The sequence below is a fragment of the Eumetopias jubatus genome, unplaced genomic scaffold (genome assembly GCF_037043125.1).
Source record: "Eumetopias jubatus isolate StellerSeaLion01/CBP00866 unplaced genomic scaffold, mEumJub1_p1.0 scaffold_2, whole genome shotgun sequence".
Lineage (NCBI taxonomy): Eukaryota > Metazoa > Chordata > Mammalia > Carnivora > Otariidae > Eumetopias > Eumetopias jubatus.
In genome coordinates this window covers 93,397,445-93,417,040 of record NW_028274808.1, presented here as the reverse complement: position 1 = coordinate 93,417,040, position 19,596 = coordinate 93,397,445, and the positions used below count along the sequence as shown (strand labels likewise).

The following is a 19,596-nucleotide window of genomic DNA, read 5'->3' as shown; positions in this document are numbered from 1 at the left end:
CATTGGGGGGTGGGGCCTGTATTCAGACCAGATGTCTGCCCCAGCACACTACTGGGGCTGCAATCAGACTGTTGTGTGTGTGTGTGGTTATCTTTCCCCTCTCCCAGAGGCAGGAGTCACTTTGGAGTAGTGCTGGCCCCTGTCAGGACTGCTTGCACACTACCAGGCTTATGACACCACTTTGGATGGGCTGACTGAGGGCATATTGGAGAGGGCAGGTCTGCAGGGGACATGCGGGTGGATGTGGGGAACAGAATGCCACAACGCCCACTGGTGCATGTTCATTCAGACTCCGAGATCTGAGAAAACTAGAGATTGCAGGGTTAAAAATAACCCGAAAGGATCAGAGTGAAATGCCCTTGGAACGTGTGTGGTCAGTTCTAAAGTGAGCAGCGGAAGATGTTTAGTAGATAGGAAGCCAGCTGTAAACCGCACACTGGGCACTCCCTTCTTTGTTCTTTTATTCTGTTTTAAAGATTCTTATGTGCTTGACTAATCCTGGGTACATGGAGGAATGTGCCTTCCTATGCCCCTGCTGTAAATCATTACAGATCTATATCGCTGTAGAAGGTATATAAGAGTATGGAAAATAAACCTCGGCACCTCAGGCTATTTGCTCGGGGTCCCCTGTGCCTCGCTATACTGTCATCTTTTTTTCTCAGCTTCTTTGCCGCCCCCGGTCCCTGACTCTCTGAGGTCAACAAGTGGTGCCCGAACAGGGACCTGAAGCCCCCATCCAGGAGTGATCGGCCAGCGCCAGGAACCCTACAGAAGGTGGTAAGTAGGAAAGTTTATTACAGGGTTATGGGACAATCAAATTCAAAAACATCAGGTTTTGCTGCATTGATACATAATTTTCTTAAAGAATATGGAGCTAAAGTTACTAAGCAGCGCATAGAAAAATGTTTGGAAACAGTAGTTGAATATAATCCTTGGTTTCCAGAAGAAGGCTCCTTAGATGAGGAGACTTGGGTCTGAGTAAAAAATAATGTCTTCAGGGCTATGAGACAGGGTGAAATGATTCTTCTTGGTTTCTGGCCCATTTGGGCTTTAGTACAAGTGGTGATCAATACTATGGAAACCGGGGATAAGTTACCCCGCTGAGGTTGCTAAAGAAAACACCAACTCTTTACATACATATGAACTAGATGATGATACTTTAGAAAAGGCTAAAACTGAAAGTAAAAAAAATTTCGCGGCTTCACAGTCCCGGCCATCGCCCACGGCCCCTCTGCTTTTAATGGAGGACCCTGCCAAAGATGATCAATCCCCCTCCGCAGTAGATTTATTTCCTCTTAAACGATCTTCTCTAGCTCTCTCACCTCTCGAAAAGGAACTCTGACGGCAAGGGGCTAATGATTTGTTTATGGCTTTCCCCATAGACCGAGCACAGGCTGTTGGTCCTGTCTATAAGGGATTAGCTTTAAATACCTTAAGGGAACTAAACAAGGTTTGCCACTTGTATGGACCCACAGCCCCTTATACTATAGAGATTTTGAAAGCTTGGGCAAATTCTGGGGAATGGATCCCTTATAATTGGCGTATGGTTGCACGGGCTTGGCTTAAGCCACAGGAATTATTACAATGGAAAATGTGGTTATCGGATGCCGCCTATATGAAAGCCCGGGCGAATCGGGCTAACTCAGCCATGCATATTTCTTTTGAAATGCTCACTGACTCTGGCCCCTTTTCAGATGTTCGAGAGCAATTGGTTAACCCTCCGCCTGGAGCCACAGTGCAGGTATCTGAAATCGCCCTCGCAGCCTGGGAAAAACTAACCCCTTCAGGGAAAGTGGGGCAAAGCTATATAAAAATTATGCAAGGGTCTACAGAAGCATATAGTGATTTTATTTTTCAGCTTGAAATGGCTATTGACCTCCAAGTCGATAGTAAACCTGCCAAAGAGCACTTGCTAAGACAGCTTGCTTTTGAAAATGCTGAGGAATGCCAAGCGGCCATCCAGCCACATAGAGAAACAGGAGGTATTCTCGTTTATCTTCATCTATGTAGAAATATTGGCACTTTTACACATCAAGCTCGAATAGCCTCCCTTCAACTCATGGCCCTACAAAAACAAAAGGATATAAAATGTTATAATTGTGGGAAAACAGGACATGTCAAGAAGGAATGCCGTAAAGCCCCCCAACCTAGAGCCAATTCCCTTTCTAATACCGCCCCTAGCCTCTGCGCACGTTGCAGCAAAGGCAAACATTGGACCAAGGAATGCAAATCCAAACTTGACAGGCAAGGTAACCCACTCCCATTAAGGTCGGGAAACGGGATGCGGGGCCACCCCTGGGCCCCGAACAACAACGGGGGATTCAATATGTCGCCTCTCCAGCAGCAACCTCCTGCTGTGCACATAAACCTTCCATGTTATCACTCAGTCCCGCCACCCAGGGAAGTGCCGCAGTAGATTAACCACTCCTTTTACAATAAATCTTCACCCTGGTCTCAGACCCCCCAAAATACCCAGGGTTATTACGGACCTTTACCACGAGGAACCGTGGGTCTTGTGTTAGGAAGATCTAGCCTAAATCTTAAAGGTATCCAGGTGATAACTGGAGTGATAGATTCTGATTATGAGGGAGAAATAATGGGTGGTCACGCAGACTCAGGTTCCTTGGACCTTTAAGGGAGGTGATAGAATTGCCCAGTTATTTTTATTACCTTATGTACAAATTGGTCAGTCCCAACAGATCAGACGAGGAGGATTTGGTAGTATTGATCTTCTCATGGTTAAATGGGCTTCATTATTAACTCAGACTGACCGCCCTTCTATGACTCTCAAAATTCGGGGAAAAACTTTCTCGGGTCTAGTAGATTCTGGAACCGATATTTCATTAATAGCTTCCCAGCATTGGCCTCATACCTGGCCCACTAAAGCAACCTTTAGTTCAGGAGAAGGAGTAGGTTTTGTGACTGCAGAAGAAATTCGGCAAAGTAGTGTGCCACTTAAATGTGAAGGACCAGAGGGATTAGAGGGAATTATCCAGCCTTTCATCTTAAATACCTCCATTAATCTTTGGGGAAGAGACCTCTTGCAACAATGGGGAGCCAAGCTAATCATCGCCCCAAATCGACCTGTTAATCAAATCATGACAAAGATGGGCTATAAACCAGGACAGGGCTTAGGCAGACAACATCCAGGAATAAAGGAGCCTATCATTGCCCAAGGACAAACTCATAGGGCTGGACTGGGTTACCCTTTTCTCTAGGGGCCATTGAGGAAAAGAGTCCTGCCCCTATTAAAATAACATGGAAAACTTCTTCCCTGGTTTGGACTCCTCAGTGGCCTCTACCGATAGAAAAATTTCAGGCCTTGGAACAAATTATTCAAGAACAATTGCAGGAAGGACATAAAGAGCCTTCTCAATCTCCTTGGAACTCTCCCGTTTTTGTTATCAAAAAGAAGTCAGGCAAATGGAGGCTCCTAATGGACCTTCCGAATGTTAATGCCATCATGGAGCCTCTGGGTGCCTTGCAACCTGGGTTACCTACTCCTACAGCCATTCCCAAACAATGGCCATTGATAATAATAGGTCTTAAGGATTGTTTCTATACCATAGCTATTCACCCTGAGGATAGGGAGAAATTTTGCCTTTTCTGTTCCAAGCACTAACAACAAGGAACCAATGAAACGAATCATTGACAGTGATCCAATGAATCGCTGGACAGTTTTGCCACAGGGTATGACTAATTGTCCTACCATGTGTCAGTATTATGTTGGCCAGGTCCTCCGACCTGTTAGAAAGCATTATTCTCGGTCCTACATTATTCATTATATGGATAATATTTTGCTGGCGTCACAAACTGAAACCAAATTACAAAATGTGTATCAGGCCACGTCCCAACATTTGACTTCTGCCGGTCTCATAATAGCCCCAGAGAAAATCCAAACTACTCCGGCTTCTTATCTAGGCACTGTGGTAGATAGAACCACAGTGAAACTTCAAACAATGCAAATTCATAGGGATACCCGCCTTACTCTTAATGATTTCCAAAAACTCCTAGGAGACATTAACTGGATTGGCCCTCTCCTGGGGATTCCCAATTTACAAATTACAAAATTTATTTAACACTTTACAAGGTGATTCTGCTTTAGATAGTCCTCGCACTTTATCCTCAGAGGCAGAGGCCGAACTGCAGTTTGTTGAGGAGCGATTAAAAACTGCCTTTGCTTACAGGTATGATGATGGTCTCCCCCTGCTTCTTATTTTCCCTACCCCCCTCATTCTCCGACTGGTGTCTTCGTGCAAGAAGACAAGCCTCTCGAATGGGTGACTTTACATATATACAAAATTTCTCGAACTGTTACTCCGTATCTATCTCTTGTCGCTTCCCTCATTCTCCAAGGACGAAAGCGTTTTCTTCAAATTCTTGGTTCTAACCCAGCGCTCATTGTTTTACCTATCTCTTCCACATCTTTTAAGGAACTCCTTCCCTTCTCTACTGATCTGCAAATATCTCTTGCTGATTATACTGGGCGCATAGGTTGCCACTATCCCTCAGGTAAACTAGGGGACTTCCTAAAGCGCACTGCTTGGGTTATAAATCATGTGGTGCATAATGTTCCAGTCCCTTCAGCCCCTACATACTTTATTGATGGATCCTCCTCTGGGCGCACTGGAGTCTAGGGCCCTGCTATTCAGCACTCCATAAAAACCCCTTACACTTCTGCTCAAAAGGTCGAATTTGCAGCTTTATTGTTCTTATTACAGAATGTTCATCATCCTATAAATATCGTATCTGATTCCGCCTACGTAGTTAGCATTGTTGTGCCTTTAGAAACAGCTCTCATTTCCACAACTCTATCATGAACCCTTTGTTTCAGGAATTACAATTAGAAATTCAATCTTGAACTCACCCTTCGTTCATTACTCATATCCGCTCTCATTCTAACCTCCCTGGACCTCTTACACAAGGGAATCAATCTGCTGATTTACTGGCTACTCCTATCTTTGAAACTCCACAGGCAGAACATGCCCATCTTCATACCAACGCCAACTGCCTTCATTCACACTATAAAATACCCTTGCGTTCTGCCAGGCAGATTGTCTCTTTCTGTCCTATTTTCGACCTCTACATTGAACTGAGCATCCGGCGGGCGTCAATCCCAGAGGCACAGCTCCTGATTGTATTTGTCAAATGGACGTTACTCATTTCCCACCTTTCGGACGTCTCTCATATATTCATGTTACAATAGACACCTTTTCAGGATTTTTTCATGCTACTCCATTGACGGGAGAAAAGGCTGGGCATGTTATTTCTCATTTGCTTGAATGTTTCTCTATTATGGGGTTACCTACTTGTATCAAGACAGATAGGCCCAGCATATACTAGCAAAATGTACGAGAATTCCTTGCAGAATGGCAAATACAGCATATCACAGGTATTCCTTATAATCCTCAGGGACAAGCTGTAGTGGAAAGGGCGCATGCCATCATTAAGAAACAACTGCGTAAAATTATTTCTAAAACGAAAGGGGGAATCTCCCCCCGAGATGTCATGGCACAAACCTTATTTTAAATTTTTTAAACTTACCCCAAAGAGAACCATATACCAGAGCTGACAAACATTTCTCGCCAGCCTCAATCTCAACTCAGGATGCACCTGTGTGGATAAAAAATGAGGAAAATAATTGGTTGTCTGGGAAATTAATTACCCGAGGCCCTGGTTATGCTTGTGTCATTCCAGATGAATCCAGTCGAGCAATTTGGATACTTCTTCGGAAAGTCCGGCCCAGGACCGGCGATGAAGAATACCCTCAAAAAACAAATGAGTGCCCAAAATCTCCATCACAGACTGCTTAGGACAGCGGATAATTTGAAAAGAGAAAGGGGGAGCTGTGGGAAACAGAACGCCACAACGACCACTGGTGCATGTTCGCTCAGACTCCGAGACCTGAGAAAACTAGAGATTGCAGGGTTAAAAATAACCCGAAAGGATCAGAGGGAAATGCCCTTGGGATGTGTGTGGTCAGTTCTAAAGTACGCAGCAGAAGATGTTTAGTAGATAGGAAGCCAGCTGTAAACAGCACACTGGGCACTCCCCTCTTTGTTCCTTTATTACTAATCCTGGGTACGTGGAGGAATGTGCCTTACTATGCCCCTGCTGTAAATCATTACAGATCTATATCGCTGTAGAAGGTATACAAGAGTACGGAAAATAAACCTCGGCACCTCGGGCAGTTTGCTCGAGGTCCCCTGTGCCTCGCTATACTGTCATCTTTTTTTCTCAGTTCCTTCGCTGCCCCCGGTCCCCGACTCTCAGAGGTCGACAGGGGGACACCTGGTGCCAGCAAGGTCTGTGGTGCTCCACTGCAGGAGGGGGCTGGCAGTCACCCATGAAAACTCCTGCCTAGGCCAGGATGGAGGGGGCATGTCTACAGAAGAACAGAGGGGCAGGGCTTGTGCTGTTAGCAAGGTCTGTGCTGCTGGTCCAGGAGGGTATTGCAGCTGGCAGGACCAAGGGGGCAGATCCATAAGAGGGCACAGCTGTGGGATGCATGGTGTTAGCAAGGTTTGAGCAGGTCTGCTGTAGGAAGAGACCTGGAGCCAAGACCTGGCTGTAGGGGTCATGTCTATAGAAGAATGCATGGGCAGGATGCACTGTTAGCAAGTTAGGTAGCCAGTATCCCTGTAGTGCTGGTTCCTGTAGGGTCCCTATATCTAGGCTAAGGAGGCAGGGAAATGGCACATGCCAGCTCCCTTGTTCCTAGAGAAATCTCCCAAGGATCCCTGCCCCCCAGCACATGTTCTGAGATTAGTAAACAAGTCTCCACCCTGTCTACCCCAGGTGTTTTTCAAACTGCTTCTATGTAGTATCTCCCTGGGTTGATGGTGGTTCTGTCTCTTTAAAGGTGGGAACTCAGTTTTGTCACCCCTCTGGCTTTCCCAGAGCCAAACACACTGATTTCTAAAATTCCAGGTGTTAAGTCCTACTGATTGTGAGAACTCATGAAATTCAACCCCTCTGATTTTCAAAGCCAAGAGTTATGGGGTTCTTCTTCCCCATGTGGCCCCCCATTCTTGGGTTGCTTAGCATGGGGATATGCTCCTCTCTCTTCTCTGTGCATACAGCATCCCTCCCTCCTGCAGAGAGTCTTGTGGATCCATTTAGTTTCCAAGGGCATCTCTGCTTTTCCTACCTTCTTTGATGTGACCTCTTCTCTACATTTAACTGTGGGGAATCTTCTGTCTTTGGGTCATTTTGTGGGTTATTTACACTGATGTGGGTGTTATCTATTTGCATATATGGATTGAGGTGAGCTTAGAGTTCTTCTACTCCACCATCTTCCCCAGAAGTCTAAAAATGACATTTGTTTTACAGAATTATGTCTTTCTCACCTGTTAATAATTAATGTTCATATATTTTCAAGACTCATATTCTAAATTTCAAGCAAAAAAAATTAAAATGCTATAAGTTTTATTCCGACAGAATATGTATTTCACTTTTTCTTTTTAAGTTTCAAATATACCAAGAAACTGCCCAAGAAAATTAAAATATGCTGAATATTTTAAAAAGTTTGTGGGATGTCTGGGTAGCTCAGTTAACTGTCCTACTCTTGATTTCAACTCAGGTCACGATCTCAGGATCATGGGATCAAGTCCTGCATTGGGCTCTGCACTCAGTGGGGAGGCAGCTTGAGATTCTCTCTCTCCCTCTCCTCCTGCTCTTCCCTTCCATGTTCTCTCTCTCTCAAATATATAAACAAATCTTTAAAAAAGTTTATCTACTTTCTGTTTTTTAACCTATATTATTTTTTTACTTGAGTTTCTAAAAATACTGTTTTAATAGCCTATGAACTGATAAGACAGTCAAGTCTAAAATATCACCTAGTTACTGCTCTAGTCTATCTCTAATGTCTCTTAATTAGTATGCAAATTCAGAAAACATGATTTCTATGCATGTTGAAATTCTCATGTCACATGAATGATATTAAAGAATTCACTAAATTATTTTTGGTTTTCTATTAGAAAATCATAATAGTGAAATATATAAGGTTTCTGGACAGAAGAGACTCCATTTTCCTTTCTAACCAATGAACTCTTGAACTGGGCCAGGAGTGATAATTGTTTTACAAGCAGTTGCTCATAAAATGCAACAGAATAAGTGGCATTAGGACATAAAACTGTTGATATAAACTTCATAAAGACAGAATAGTTAACAAATGAATACCAGGAATAGATTGATAGCAACAATAAAATAATAAATTAGCTAGAAATCAAAAGCAGTTCAACTGGTCAGCACCAAATTAACAGTTTATTTCTCTTTATTTCTTATGTAAATCATGTAATTATTCCCTTTTTTCTTTCTCCCCAAAAACTCTTACTTCTTTACATATGAACAGTGTTGAGGTTAATGTAGAGCATGAAATCATCCATAGTACCTGGCTTGCTAAATGTCACACAGAGACCACTGGGGGTGAGGGAAGGTGTTGGAGAAGGGCGTGGGGCCTTTGGAATGCCACCTGCCATTGGGACGAGTGGGGAGTTACTTTCCTCTAAGCTTCCTTAGCCCAAACAGCCTCTCTGCGATCTAAGTGATGTGTGCATTGTCCCTTAGGCAGAACTTGTAGAACATGCAGATTAGCATATCGTATCTTTCCCGTAAACAGATCCTCCTAGTTCCAGTAAAAACCCTTGTCACACATCACATCACGTGCTTGAGAAACAGTGATAAGGATTTGTGATTATCCTGAAGGACCAATAAAAGCAGGAGCAAAGAAGAAAAAAGGGTCTTCATCTCTGAGCGTTAACCCCCTTGCCTTCTCTTTCACAGCAAAGTTCGGGGTCATCTTTCATCCCTTGGTACAGGGATTGCTGGCCATTCCCGGTAGAACAGTGCCCCTTTCTGGTTACTCTGGAATCTGTGCCCCCAAATTCCAGTTCGAAGTCCCCAAATACACATCTTTGTTCTTTTTCGGTTCTGCCTCCTTTTCTCAGTTGACAATCGGTAAGGGAAATGGTTTAGTAATCCTCTTCTGCCTGACTGGAGTTGTCCATGCTGATTCAAATTGTAAAATAGATCATATTTCAAGAAGTTCATTTCTGTATGTAATAATTCTAATTTTCATATTATAACACTCCCCCCCATTAACCCACACCCTTGCTTGCTTAATAATATAGTGAATAATTGGAATAGACATCCTGAATTATTGATTGGTAGGTTTTGTTATTTCCAATATTGTGGCATCCACTCAATTTCACTTATGCAACTTTTATTTGTGCTCAAAAATCATAATGCCAGCGGTGCCTGGGTGGCTCAGTTGGTTAAGTGTCTGACTTTGGCTCAGGTCATGATCCCAAGGTCCTAGGATCAAGCCCTGTGTTGGCCTCCTTGCTCAGTGGGAAGTCTGCTTCTCCCTCTCTCTCTCTGCCTGCCACTCCCCTTGCTTGCGCTCTCTCTCTCTGTCAAATAAATAAAATCTTAAAAAAAAAAATTAAAAATCGTAATGCCATTTCATTCATTTCATTCCTAATCAACACACTATATTATAGGAAATTTTCTCTTATATATGATGGTCACAATAAAAATCATTCTTTCTTTCCTAATTTATGTTTTCTTAGTAAGAAAAAGAACAAACTTAAATTACATGCGATGGCACATTTGCTCTCTGCTGGCATGAAGAGGGTATGAACATCACTACATATGGAATAAATTCTCAACCACATAGCAATTCAATGTTAAGTTTGGTTGCAAATTTTTGAAGTCTAACAGTATGTTCACTTACTTCCCATTCAGTCAAACTTAAATAATTAATTCTTTTTCCTTTGAGATTGAGTAAAATTTAAAATATCGCTGTGAACAACCCTGCTGTTTGTAAATCCAGGAGTCACAGCTCATTCTCTAAGCATTGTGGAGTACCAATTTGAACTTAAAAAATTGTATAATAACAATGCATTGCATAGTTAGACTCTTACAAAGATTTACAAAAATAAATGACCCCAGTGTTATATTATGTTATACTTAATTATCTACTTCTATACCTTGTCCTCTGGCTATAGTTTTATGCCAACTTAGCCTCCCAGTCCTAAAGGATCTTTCTTTTTTTCCCATATTTAGAAACATACTGAAGAGGCGGCATACTCTGTGCCTTATAACAGTGATTACTGCTTTCTTTAAATTAAAATCAAAACCTAAAATGAACAATTCAAATGTCCATATATTGAAAGGGAAAATAAATCAGTGGGTTGATAACCACTGCCTGTATTTTAAACCTCAAAAGAACAGTAGCAAATTAAATATTCCTTAAAAGCACTATGAACATAACAAAGACACACAGAATTCAAAGAAGGAAAATCTCTGAAATGCAGATCTTCACTGGTGAGGTGGGCTTTTTCATCTATCTGTTCAATAGACTTGGTTATTAAACAAAGTCCACAAGTTAGTGAATAAAATTCAAAAAGGAGGTTTTTGTGCGTGTGTGTGTGGTTTCCAAGAGCTACTTTAAAAGAACAAAAATGATAGAAATACCGCAATGTATGGTTCTGATAGGAAATGGCCCCATTGCATGTCTTAAATGCATCACCTTCATTATTTTTAATGCAACATATATCGATAATTCCAGCATTTATATTTTATAGTTATGGTCATTTTATCTGTAAAAGAAGTAAGTTTAGCTTTATTTAAAATCTATGGAAATTATTATATTTTAATTATTATACTAATTTCAATAAGTCTGCACTTGAAATATTATATTTCAGTAAATTATCTTTTAAAATTTTTTTAAATTTTTTATTGTTATGTTAATCACCATACATTACATCATTAGTTTTTGACGTAGTGTTCCATGATTCATTGTTTGTGCAGAACACCCAGTGCTCCACGCAGTACGTGCCCTCTTTAATACCCATCACCAGGCTAACCCATCCCCCCACCCCCGCCCTCTAGAACTCTCAGTTTGATTTTCAGAGTCCATCATCTCTCGTGGTTTGTCTACCCCTCCGATGTCACCCCCTTCATTTTACCCCCTCCTGCTATCTTCTTCTTTTGTTTTTTCTTAACATATATTGCATTATTTGTTTCAGAGGTACATAGCTGTGATTCAACAGTCTTGCACAATTCACAGCGCTCACCATAGCACATACCCTCCCCAATGTCTGTCACCCAGCCACCCCATCCCTCCCACCCCCCACCACTCCAGCAACCCTCATTCAGTAAATTATCTTGACTTGAGGTTTGTGTTGATGTTTGAATGGACCGTGAATCTTAACATGAAATATGAGCGAATCTTTAGAACAGATTCTCACTGAAATAGTATTGGTAATTCTTTTTCTAATTTTTCAGAATCTACTTTAAAAATCATGGGAGTATTCTTTTTTTTTTAAAGATTTTATTTATTTATTTGAGAGAGAGAGAATGAAAGACAGAGAGCATGAGAGGGAAGAGGGTCAGAGGGAGAAGCAGACCCCCAGCTGAGCAGGGAGCCTGATGTGGGATTTGATCCTGGGACCCCAGGATCATGACCTGAGCCGAAGGCAGTCACTTAACCAACTGAGCCACCCAGGCGCCCCATGTGAGTATTCTTATGAACTCAGTTGTGACACCCCACCTCAATTCATATGTTGAAACCCTAACCCCCCATTGGGAGATATAATTTGGAGATATAATTTCTAAGCAAAGTAATTAAAGTTAAGGAAGTTCATAAGTTTGGGCACCTGATTCTATATGATTGATGTCTTTATAAAAAAGAAGAGATACCAGAGACCTCTCTTTGTGCATGCAGAGAAGAGCCTTGTGGGGACACAACAAGAAGGTGGTCATCAACGAACCAGCAACCAGAAACCAATCCCTAACAGCACCTCGATCTTAGACTTCTAGCCTCTAGAACTGTGAGAAAATAAATTTCTGTTATTGAAGCCACTCAACCTGTGATACCTTGTTATGGCAGCCCAAGCAGATTAATACAGAGCATATGCTATTTAAAATAATCATTTAAAAGTTAACTGCAATATCTAGTAGGCAAGGTCTTGCTGTTACAGGAATTCAGGTGTAAGGAACTATGACTTTTTCTATTTTTCTGTAATTTAGTTATCTTGTTGTAGCAAAAGCTCCCGTTTTCATGATATTTTAAATTGTAAATTAGCCAATTTAAGGTAAAGTTAGTTTTTGCCATTTCTCAGTGTGTCCTAATTCTTACATAGTTGCTGTGTAATTTCTGGAGTGGGAACCATTTATAGCATAACATTAATTCATAGAGTCCTTTGGTTCAAAGCCACCCTCTGTTTCCCACTGATATCAATGAGAAAAAAAAAAAAAACAACACAAAAAAACTTATCCTATCTTTTCCTTTATTATTGCTTTACATTCCACTAGTTTTCTGAACTGTCAGTGGCTCTAAAAAGGACATGATTTGGAAAATGTGGATGCTCCATCTGGAAGTAGGGGAAACTGCAGGACATTGGGGTGGAGGTTTGAAGGGCAATGGCTTTAAGACTCTTTGGTTAGATTAACTTTGCCACTATTTCTGTGCAGTGTTGGCATGGAAAATCCCTCTCAAGCCTCACCATATTCAGAGGCTCCATACAGATCCCAAAGCAAGGCTTTTAGATTCAGTTCCTCCAAACCCTCTGGGGTTCCCATCACGAACTATGTCCTTTCAAAAATCAGCTTGGGGTAGCGGGAACTAGGGCATTCATTTATGTTCTCACTAACATCTAAACATATTTATCTCTTTCTAATAATGCTTCTACTCACTCCTCCAAAACAACTTATTGTAATTTGATAGGTCATTTTGCTCTTTACCTATTATCTTCCTTATTTATAAGATAATAAATTTCAAGATCTCTTACTTGAAACTTATTGAAACTGAACAGCCCAAGTTCTTATACAGCATATAGAATTTTTCCTACCAAATTAATTACCTAAACCTAATTTTTATTTTATTTTGAAATGTAATTAACACAGTTTATAAACATTAACTTTTTTTCCCTTTCACTTTGATTTCTGCTTCACACACTTGTCTTTGATGTTAGAGAATAAAAAACATTCTGGGCGGAGAAAAGGACTTAAGACAATCATTTATAACTTTTTCTGTGTAGTGGAAGTAATATCTCAGAATTTTTACTATGCCTATTTATTTACTTTATATTTTTATCATCATGATTTTTGTGAGCTTTTCCTTTGCACAGTCAGCATATAGATATAATTGGAAAGTTGTCTAAAAACTGTAATGGGAGAAATTAGGGTCATTTTTTCTTAAGGAAAGTCATAATTTGACATCAAAAGTAAAATGTACTGAACATCTATTATGGACAAGACAATTACATAAACTTAGGAAATCCCTGTAAATGAAGTATTGCGATTTCATTTTATAAGAAGGGGAATAGCAGCTTAGCGGAGTGAAGTGACTTACCCACATTCATACAGCTAGTGTTTAAGGACAAAACCCATTCCCTCTCTATTCTCTAACAATTTTCTCAACTCTGTCCAAAATCTTAAAATATATCTATTTTACTCTTTCATGTACACTATCTTCATAATTCCCTCATATGCCATGAGGTACTGCATATATTACATGCTAAATATTGGTAGTTACTATATCGCATTTGTAAATGCTCTCATGAAGCTCAGAAAACCTTACATATGTACCATGGATAATTTATTGAATACCATCACAGTTTGACTGAAAGTGTGACTCTTCCTACTACAACCCAATGGGTCCTCTTATCAAATTCATGTAGATTTAAAATTAATCTCTCTTTAGTTTAAATTTTAGCCCAAAGAAAATATTGACAGTTTTGCTTAATAATTAACATTGGAAATGTAATCAAAACCTGAAGAAAATTGTTTTTATGAGGCAATTATAAAAATATTATTAAAAATAGAAAAAATTGTTATAATATTTTATACTCTTCAAAAGATTACTCAAAAGGAAAAAAACTATGCTTCACTTTATATGTCCAGGAAGTTGAATACTATTAAAATGGGATGAATAGGGTCTACCCTTAAATTCATATGTTGATGTTTTAATCCTTAATAACTCAAAATGTGACTTATTTGGAAATAAGGTCTTTAAAGTAGTAATTAAGTTAGAATGAGGTCATTATGCTGGGCCCTAATTCCATATCACTGGTGTGCTCATAAGAAGGAGAGATTAGGACACAGACACACACAGAGGTGAGACCATGTGAAGACACAAGAGGAAACTGCTATCTGCAAGCCAAGAAGAGAAACCTCAGGAGAAATCAACCCTGCTCCTGCCTTGATCTCAGACTTCTAACTTCCAGAATTGTGAGAAAGTAAATTTTTGTTGCTTTGGTTATCCAGTATTTTTGGCACTTTGTTATGGAAGCCCTAGCAAACTAATTCAACTACTTTTAAAACTTGCTCTGCCCAGGAAGAAGAGTTAAGATGGTGGAGGAGTAAGGAGAAACCTAACTTTGTCTCATCCCTTGAATACAGCTAGTTATCAAATCACTCTGAATACTTGAGAAATCAGAGATCTGAGAGAACAAAACCTGCACGTCTACAAGTAGAACAGCGACCACCTTCGGAAGGTAGGAGGTGAGGAGATTTGAATCAGTGTGCTATAGCTGAGGATAAAGTGGAGGGGAGGGAGCCTGCTTAAGGAGGCTACCATAGAGTATTATAAGCGGTGGAGTGCAACATCGGAACTTTTAGAAGTCCGCTACAGTGCGGGGCGTGCCTGGCTTAAAGGTGCTCAGGTGGTGAAGCGGGGGTGCAATCCCAGGTGTGATATCATGGTCTGAGGATCCCCTGGGTCACAAGAACAGATGGTGCCCAAATGCTGCACTATTCTCAGGCATAGGAAACTGGATGCCGGCTAAGAACAGTGAGTCTAGGTGCCGGGTTTCTGCTTCATATTGCCATAAATGCAAAGAACTGCACAGTTGTGAGGCCACTTTCTTGGGACAGTCTGACAAAAGACAGAAGCATGGGGAGACCCTCCGTGGGAGCAATAGCGTGGGTTTGCACTGCAGTAGTCTCTAAAATTTGGAGTTTTGAAACTCAGTTTCAAATAAAAAATAAAAATAAAAAAAGCCTGAAATAAAAAAGCTCAGAGATAGGCAGGATGAACACAGGGTTCTGACAGAAACTGGGGAGATAAGAGTGATTGGTTGTTCTTCTGTGAGGGCTCACTGAACAGTGAGGGGTACGAATTTTCAGTTCTCAACCTGGAGATCAGGGCACCATCGTATTCATCCTGCCCATTAGTGCTGAAAGCCTTCAGGGAGCAAAACAGTACCATCTAGTTGAGTCTGGAGCAGCTTCCACCAAGCCCTACCTCCCTGCACACTGAAGACGTATTTCCACTAGGGCAAGTCCACCTGAGAATCAGTGCAACAAGGTCCTCCCCTAGAAGACCAGTACAAACAACTCACTTGCACTAAGTTTACTGATTATAGAGGACTGTAAAGCTTCAGCTCTAGGGAAAAATAGTATCTAGCCGCCTTTGTGCTTTTATTCTTTTTTTTTCATTTATTTTCTTATTTTTTCAATTATTTTTATTCGTTTTAATTTTTATATAGTTTTTTTTTAATTTTTGTTTTCTTTGATTGTGTTTTATTTTATAAATAAATAAATATATATTCTTTCTTTCTTATTTTGGGATCTAGTTCCTTTTAACAAGCAGACCAAAACACACCAAGGATCTAGTTTTTTGTTGTTTTGGGGGGCTTTGTTGTTGTTATTGTTGGTGGTGGTGTTTTCTTTTTCTTTCCTCTTTCCTGGACAAAATGATGAAACAGAGGAATTCACCCCAAAAGAAGGAAAAGTAGTAGTACTCACAGCCAGGGTTTTAATCAAAACAGATATTAAGTAAGATGTCTGACTAGAATTTAAAACAACGATTATAAGGATACTAGCTGGGCTGGAAAAAAAGCATAAAAGACACTAGAGAATCCCTTAGTATAGAGGTAACAGAACTAAAATCTAGTCAGGCCAAAATTAAACATGCTATAACCAAGATGCAGTCCCAAAGAGAAGACATAAAATGAGGATGAGGAAAGGAGAAGAGAAAATCAGTGATATAGAGGGTAAAATTATGTAAAACAATGAAGCTGAAAATAAGAGGGAGAAGAAAACTATTAGATCACGAAGGTAGACTTAGAGAACTTAGTGATTCCATAAACCAAAATAATATCCATACCATAGAAGTCCCAGGAGAACAGGAAAAGGGGGCAGAAGTTTTATTTGAACAAATTATAGCTGATAACTTCTCTAATCCATAGAAGGAAATAGGCATTTATGTCCAAGAAGCACAGAGAACTCTCCTCAAAATCAACAAAAACATGACATACCATAGTGAAACTTGCAAAATACAAAGGTAAAGACAATTCTGAAAGCAGTGTGGGAGAAGTCCTTAACCTACAAGGGTAGACACATATGGCTGGCAGCAGAGCTGTCCATAGAGACCTGGTAGGCCAGAAAGGACTGGCATTATATATTTAACATACTAAATAGGAAAAAAATATTGTAGTCAAGAATACTTTACCCAGCAAGGCTGTCATTCAGAATAGAAGAAAAGATGAAAAAGTTTGCGAGACAAACAAAAACTTAAGGAATTCATGAACACTAAACCAGCCCTGCAAGAAATATTAAAGGGGACCCTTGGAGTGGAAAGAGAGACCAAAAGTAATAAAGACTAGAAAGGACCAGAGACAATCTACAGGAACATCAACTTTACAGGTAATACAATTGCACTAAGTTCCTATCGTTCAATAACTACTCTGAATGTAAATGGACTAAATGCTCCAATCAAAAGACATTGGGTATCAGAATGGATATAAAACAAAACAAAACAAAACAAAAAGCACAAAACCCATCAACCCATTGTTACACTGCTTACAAGAGACTCATTTTAGACTCAAAGACACCTCCATGTTGAAAGTGAGGGTGTTGAGAACCATTTATCATGCTAATGGATGTCAAAAGAAAGCTGGGGTAGCAATCCTTATATCAGACAAATTAAAAACCAAAGACTGTAATAAAAGATGACGAAGGGCACTCTATAATAATAAAAGGATCTATCCAACAAGAAGTTCTAACAAGGGCTTTGAATGACACATTGGACCAGATGGATGTAACAGAAATATTCAGAGCATTTCATTCTAAAGTAGCAGAATACACATTCTTTTTGAGTGCACATGGAACATTCTCAAAAATAGATCACATACTGGGTCACAAATAAAGACTCAACTGGTACAAAAAAACTGAAATCACACCTTGCATATTTTCAGACCACAATGCTATGAAACTTGAAGTCAACCACAAGAAAAAAAATTGGAAGGACCACAAATATATAGAGGTTAAAGAACATCTTACTAAAGAATGAAGGAGTCAACCAGGAAATTAAAGAAGAATTAAAAAAAAAAATACATGGAAGCAAATGAAAATGAAAACACGACCGTTCAAAAACTTTGCAATGCAGCAAAGGTGGTCCTATGAGGTTAGTACATAGCAATACAGGCCTTCCTCAAGAGAAAAGTCTCAAATACACAGTCTAACCTTATACTTAAAGTAGCTGGAAAAAGAACAGCAAATTAAGCCTAAATCAGGCAGAAGGGAAATAATAAAGAGCAGAGTAGAAACCAGTATTATAGAAATCAAAAGAACAGTAGAACAGATCAAAGAAACTAAGAGTTGGTTCTTTAAATGAATGATCAAGATTGATAAAACCCTAGCCAGACTTATCAAAAAGAAAAGAGAAAAGACCCAAATAAATAAAATTACAAATGAAAGAGGAGAGATCACAATCAACACCAAAGAAATACAAACAATTATAAGAGAATATTTTGAGCAATTATATGCCAACAAATTAGGCAATCTGGAAGAAATGGATAAATTCCTAGAAACATATAAACTACCAAAACTGGTTTCAGGAAGAAATAGAAAACCTGAACAAACACATAACTAGCAAAGAAATTGATTCTGTAATGAAAAATCTCCCAACAAACAAGAGTCCAGGGCTAGATGGCTTCCCAGGGGAATTTTACCAAACATTTAAAGAAGAATTAATACCTATTCTTCTGAAACTGTTCCAAAAAGATAGAAGTGGAAGGAAAACTTCCAAACATATTATATGAGACCAGCATTACCTTGAGCCCAGAACCAGGAAAAGACCCCACCAAAAAGGAGAATTACAGACCATTATCCCCAATGAACATGGTTGCAAAAATTCTCATCAAGATATTAGCCAATAGGATCCAACAGTACATTAAAAGGATTATCAACCACAATTTAGTGGGATTTATTCCTGGGATGCAGGGATGGTTCAAAAACCACCAATCAATCAATGTGATGCACCACATTAATAAAAGAAAGAACAAAAACCATATGATACTCTCAATAGATACAGAGAAAGCATTTGACAAATACAGTATCCTTTCTTTTTTTTTTTTAAAGATTTTATTTATTTATTTGAGAGAGAGAGAATGAGAGATAGAGAGCACGAGAGGGAAGAGGGTCAGAGGGAGAAGCAGACTCCCCGCTGAGCAGGGAGCCCGATGTGGGACTCGATCCCGGGACTCCAGGATCATGACCTGAGCCGAAGGCAGTCGCTTAACCAACTGAGCCACCCAGGCACCCTACAGTATCCTTTCTTGATTAAAAACCCTCAACAAAGTTAGGGATAAAAGGAACATACCTCAACATCATAAAAGCCATATATGAAAGACCCACAGCTAATATCATCCCCAGTGGGGAAAAACTGAGAGCTTTTCCTCTATGGTCAGGAACACAACAGGGATGTCCACTCTCACTACTGTTGTTCAACAGAGTACTGGAAGTATTAGCCTCAGCAATCAGACAACAAAAAAATAAAAAGGCATCTGAATTGGCAAAGAAGTCAAAGTTTCACTCTTTGTAGACAACATGATAGGCCATGTAGAAAACCTGAAAGACTCCAGGTCTTTCAGTTGATAAAATTAGCAACTCAGGAAACGAGAGCTGTTGGTGAGGATGTGGAGAAAGGGGAACCCTCTTACACTGTTGGTGGGAATACAAACTGGTGCAGCCACTCTGGAAAACAGTATGGAGGTTCCTCAAAAAGTTAAAAATAGAGCTACACTATGACCCAGCAATTGCACTACTAGGTATTTATCCAAAGGATACAAAAATAGTGATTCAAAGGGGCACATGCACCCTAATGATTATAACAGTAATGTCCACAATTGCCAAAAGATGGAAAAAGCCCAGATGTCCAGTGACAGATGAATGGATAAAGAATGTGTGGTATAAACAACAAAAAAAAAGAATGTGTGGTATATACATCTATATATATATGATAGAATATTACTCAGCCATCAAAAAGAATGAAATCTTGCCATTTGCAATGATGTGGATGGAACTAGTGTATAATGCTAAGTGAAATAAGTCAGTCAGAGAAAGACAAATACCATATGATTTCAGCCATATGTGGAAATTAAGAAACAAAACAGATGAACATTGGGGAAGGGAAGGAAAAATAAGATAAAAACAGAGACGCAAACCATTAGAGACTCTTAACTACAGGAAACAAACAGGGTTGCTGGAGTGATGGGGTAATTAGGTGATGGGCATTAAGGAGGGCACTTGATGTAATGAGCACTGGGTGTTATATGCAACTGATGTATCACTAAACTCTACCCT

At 39.9% G+C, this 19,596-nt stretch overlaps 2 protein-coding genes across 2 annotated transcripts; both read left to right on the top strand.

The window, feature by feature from the left end:
- Positions 1 to 1,366: 1,366 nt before the first annotated feature.
- On the top strand, positions 1,367 to 2,416 carry LOC148164865 (endogenous retrovirus group K member 7 Gag polyprotein-like). Its single transcript, XM_088021332.1, has one exon. It carries the CDS (start codon positions 1,367 to 1,369, stop codon positions 2,414 to 2,416), a length of 1,050 nt encoding a protein of 349 aa, XP_087877458.1.
- A 319-nt stretch (positions 2,417 to 2,735) lies between these two features.
- On the top strand, positions 2,736 to 3,218 carry LOC114208185 (endogenous retrovirus group K member 7 Pro protein-like). Its single transcript, XM_028102247.2, has one exon. The coding sequence runs from the start codon at positions 2,736 to 2,738 to the stop codon at positions 3,216 to 3,218; it is 483 nt and encodes a 160-aa protein (XP_027958048.2).
- The last annotated feature ends 16,378 nt before the right edge of the window (positions 3,219 to 19,596 follow it).

Bases quoted from the DNA above. Each gene is read 5' to 3' on its own strand.
- LOC114208185 (XM_028102247.2), top strand. From the start codon at position 2,736: ATGGTTAAATGGGCTTCATTATTAACTCAGACTGACCGCCCTTCTATG.
- LOC148164865 (XM_088021332.1), top strand. From the start codon at position 1,367: ATGGCTTTCCCCATAGACCGAGCACAGGCTGTTGGTCCTGTCTATAAG.